The sequence below is a fragment of the Ziziphus jujuba genome, chromosome 7 (genome assembly GCF_031755915.1).
Source record: "Ziziphus jujuba cultivar Dongzao chromosome 7, ASM3175591v1".
In the NCBI taxonomy this organism is placed as follows: domain Eukaryota; kingdom Viridiplantae; phylum Streptophyta; class Magnoliopsida; order Rosales; family Rhamnaceae; genus Ziziphus; species Ziziphus jujuba.
The window spans coordinates 24636835-24640943 of NC_083385.1; the positions used below are offsets into that span (position 1 = coordinate 24636835).

At 30.6% G+C, this 4109-nt stretch overlaps 1 protein-coding gene across 1 annotated transcript; it reads right to left on the reverse strand.

The window, feature by feature from the left end:
- Positions 1–952: 952 nt before the first annotated feature.
- Positions 953–3195, reverse strand: LOC107425586 (probable indole-3-pyruvate monooxygenase YUCCA10). Its single transcript, XM_016035593.3, has 4 exons — positions 2584–3195; positions 2076–2309; positions 1719–1841; positions 953–1141 (listed from the first exon to the last, which is right to left on the reverse strand). Exons 1-4 carry the CDS (start codon positions 3193–3195, stop codon positions 953–955), a joined length of 1158 nt encoding a protein of 385 aa, XP_015891079.1.
- Between the last annotated feature and the right edge of the window lie 914 nt (positions 3196–4109).

Here is a 4109-nt window from a genome sequence, read left to right on the forward strand (position 1 = left end):
ATATATATATATATATATATTATTAATTTTTTTTTAAAATAATTTTAAAAAAATATTATTTGTGAATAAACTTCACAATGTCTAATAAAGCTTTCAAAAGTTGAGGGTCACCTTGACAGTGTTTATCTTTTTTTTTTTTCTTACCACATCAACTTGACAAGATATTTAGGCAAAGTCATTGAAAAAAATTTTATTTGAATGTTTGTTTATTTTTTTAATGTGATAAGAAAAATTAAAAATAAACAGAACCATTGAAAATTCTCTAAAACAGAAAATTGAATTGCATGCTAGTGTTTGAAGTGTTCTCTCCAACCTACATGGAGCCTGAATTTGCTGTATCAATTCCTTTGTATTATTAATTATGATGTACAAAACTGCTGAATCTAATTAAGATTTGCCTTTTAATGTTCAATAAAAAGATAAAATAAATAAATAAATAAAAAAGCATACAATTCCCTTATTGCAAAATAAAATTCATGCCAAACAAACACATGTTTTGGGACCTATCTGGCCTCGATTTCATCATGTGATAAACTAATCAAGCACTCATTACATAAGAAACAAAAATAAAGTAAGTAAAAAAAAAAAAAAATTACTATGCATATATAAATGTAGATTACGTGCTTCCTCATCCTTGAGCATGTATCATGATATGGATCTGAATTTTAATTAAACTTTTTAAATAAGAGCAAATTGTTGAAGAACACTTAGTTATTGTGTTACAAGCCCCAAAAAAACAAAAAAGAAAAAGAAAAAATAAAGACACAATCCCAAAAAAAAAAAAAAAAAAAAAAAAAGAAAAAGAAAAAATAAAGACTCCAACAACCCAAAATTGGGATAGAGAGCCAATGACAGCATCAAAGCAACACTTGGATCACCACCTTAATTTACTACATCATTGAAGACGATATATAATTCCATGAAAGAAGTTCCTCCAAAGCAATTAAGTTAATTAGTGAAGCAGACTTTTATCTGCTTTTATGATTTGCTTTATGTCAGCTGCTATAGCCGTTGCATCAGCAGAAACTCCGGGCAAACCCATTCCAGTCAATCCAACACAGTAGAGGCCATTTTCTCCCTTCCAATTCTTTGGTGGCTTTTTTATTGGCTTGCCATTGTCGTTAAGGACATAGTAGTATTCCTATACATGCAACAAAATAATTAGAAAAAATATTATTTGTCACTATTTATAAATGATAATCAATGGAATTTATATATCAAATGATAATTTAAATAGTTATTATTAAAATATTCAATTTTACAGTTTTAGTGTAAAAAATAATAGAACTAAATGTTACAATTATAATATACTACATAAAGTGGTAATCATCACCAATGATAATAAATAATAAGACTTAAATAATTAATAAATGTATACATAAAAATTGTTTTTATCTCTCTCTCTCTCTTTTCTCACACACACACACATATATATATATATATATATAGTCTTGAGTTATTAGTCTCTCTCTCTCTCTCTCTCTCTCTCTTTTCACACACACACACATATATATATAGTCTTGATTTATTAGAAACATGTTTCATGTTATGTTGAGGATTGTGTTAATGTGGATGCCTTAAAATGGTGCCACCTTGATTTACAAGAAAGTGATAACATATTTCTAACATATCAAGTGTGTGTGTGTATATGTATATAGATATATGTATATATATATATATATATATATGAAATGATACATTTGTGAGTGAAAAGTTACCTTGAGCCAGTTATATGCTACACTTCTGTAGCCAGTTGCAAATACTATGGCGTCAAAAATCTTTACTACACCATTTTTGAATTCCACATAACTTCCATTTATGTTCACAATTTCAGGAAGAACCTATCAATGAGACACCAAGATAGAGTGAATATTTTAGTGGAAAGATAGAAAGAAATATAGGAAGAACATGGAGACGAATTTAACTTTTCTTATTTTTGTTATCTATTACCCCCCCAAAACGAAATGAACAGTTTTTAGTTTTTAAAACTAGAAAACAACGTCCAAGTAGATGGTCAAACAAAGGCTTATAATTTTTTTACTTTTTTAATTTCAATAAATTTATTAATTACTTACCTCGATTTCTCCAGCCTGAATCTTTTCAATAGCTCCGCGATCGATCACAGGGGTTTTCCCAGTAGCAGCTTTGAAAGCAAAAGGTCCTTGGGCTGGTCGATGAATTCCACGCTTGGTCAGACTTCCAAATACAAGCTTGGCATTCAACAAAAGGATATTATCCACAACGTTTACAGGAAGGTAATTTAACAGCTTCATCCCAAGAAACACCATTTCCCTGGTAAGTACATGAAACTGCCACCAAGTACCAGATTAAAATCATGAATAAAATCTATATATATATATAGCTAGGGTTAAGGATAAATAAAGTATTTATAGTATTGGTTAGATAAAGTATGAATATTCTATTTATTTGTTGAACCATATATAATATTTTCTTTTATTTTTTGAAACAACATATGTTTCTCTGATCAATATACTACTTTTTAATGCAATGCACCATAGTAATTCCAAAGTGGAAATTGAAGCAATTTTTTGGCAACCACACAAACAATAATATTATACTTACGGGGCTCCTAATAAGGATGGAAGTTTGAGCTCCAAAGTCTGAAAGGTCTCTACTAATCTCCATTCCTGAGTTACCACACCCAACAACCAACACCCTTTTACCTCCATATACGAGTCCAGATTTGTACTCAGAAGCATGAACAATGTCTCCTTTAAAGCTTTCTAATCCACGTATCTCAGGAATGAAAGGTTTGCTATTTTCTCCGGTTGCCACCACCAAAAACTTTGCGACATAAAGCTCGATTTCCCCAGTTACAGTATTCTTAGCTTCAATCCTCCATTTCTTTTCGGTTTTATCGTAATACGAGGAAACAACCATACGATTATACCGGGGTTTTACGTTGAATTTCTCAGCGTAATCATCAATGTAAGCAACAAAAGTATCTTTGGACATGAACTTAGGGGTTGAAGGTCGGTGTGGTAGATGTGGTAAAGAGCAATACTGCTTTGCAAGATGAAGTTTTAGGCGATCGTAAGCACGTTTCTTCCAAAGCGAAGCACAGCAATCTTCTTGTTCAAGAACAATGTTAGGAATTGACATTGTGTTCAAGCATGCAGAAGTGGCAAGGCCAGAAGGACCAGCACCAACTATTGCTACCAAAATGCCTTCCATGGTGATGATTTTTGTGTTATTGCTTGATGTATTTTTGGCTCTTCACAGTTATTGCTTCTATGTTTTTGTCGTATAAATAGGGCTTAAAAAAACTTAACAAAAATAACTCGCTGCCACTCTTAATTTCGTCTGTGAAAACTAGTTGTTATATTAAGTTCGACAGCACCATCCATCACAAACAGAACTGTTAGAAGAAATCAATTAAAGGTTTTTGGTATAACTTTTTTCTTCCAATTCCCAAACTTTCTCACCAATTAACAATATCTAATGATTTTAGTTGTATAAAGGACAGAAACTTAAACGGCATTTACTGCCAATAATAGTATATTTTTCTCACAAATGTCATCTAATGATTGGTGCTCTAAATTTATGTATTTACAAAGAACTGTATATGCTGTTCTAATCAAACGTCTTCTCCATGTAAAACAATCTAAAATCTATCAACCTAATTAATCAATTAAATCTAAAAAGCTATTACATCTAAAAATCTAGTTGGTAAATAGAACGCTTTTCCATTTGTTATGTCTATAAGTTTTTTAATAGAAGGTTGAAACTAATTTTGACTTACTACATTACTCACTAAGAAATAAGTAATCCTTTTTAAAATGTCAGAAGAATTCATTCCCTTTTCATGTGGGACAATAAGTTTCTCTTATATTTTCAACTTTTTTCCAAAATTTATGAGCATATTTTGGGCATCAATTTCTCCTTCACCTAAGATCATTTTGAGCATATAATATACTGTTTCAAAGATCTCACGGAAAAGAACTCAGATTCACTTTGGTTGTCCACGATGACCAAGTGGACCTATTCAAAATGGCCATTAAACATAATTCATAAACCAAGTTTTTCCAACAAAATAAACATTAAATTAATGGGGTAATATTTGAGCCAAAAATAACTCTTTAAAAAAT

What these genes read in the sequence shown, in the direction of transcription:
- LOC107425586 (XM_016035593.3), bottom strand. Translation starts at nt 3,195, where the DNA reads ATGGAAGGCATTTTGGTAGCAATAGTTGGTGCTGGTCCTTCTGGCCTT. An exon ending in TTCAGGCTGGAGAAATCGAG is followed by an intron (nt 1,842 to 2,075) that starts GTAAGTAATTAA and finishes TCTCATTGATAG; the next exon opens with GTTCTTCCTGAAATTGTGAA. An exon ending in TAGCATATAACTGGCTCAAG is followed by an intron (nt 1,142 to 1,718) that starts GTAACTTTTCAC and finishes TTGCATGTATAG; the next exon opens with GAATACTACTATGTCCTTAA.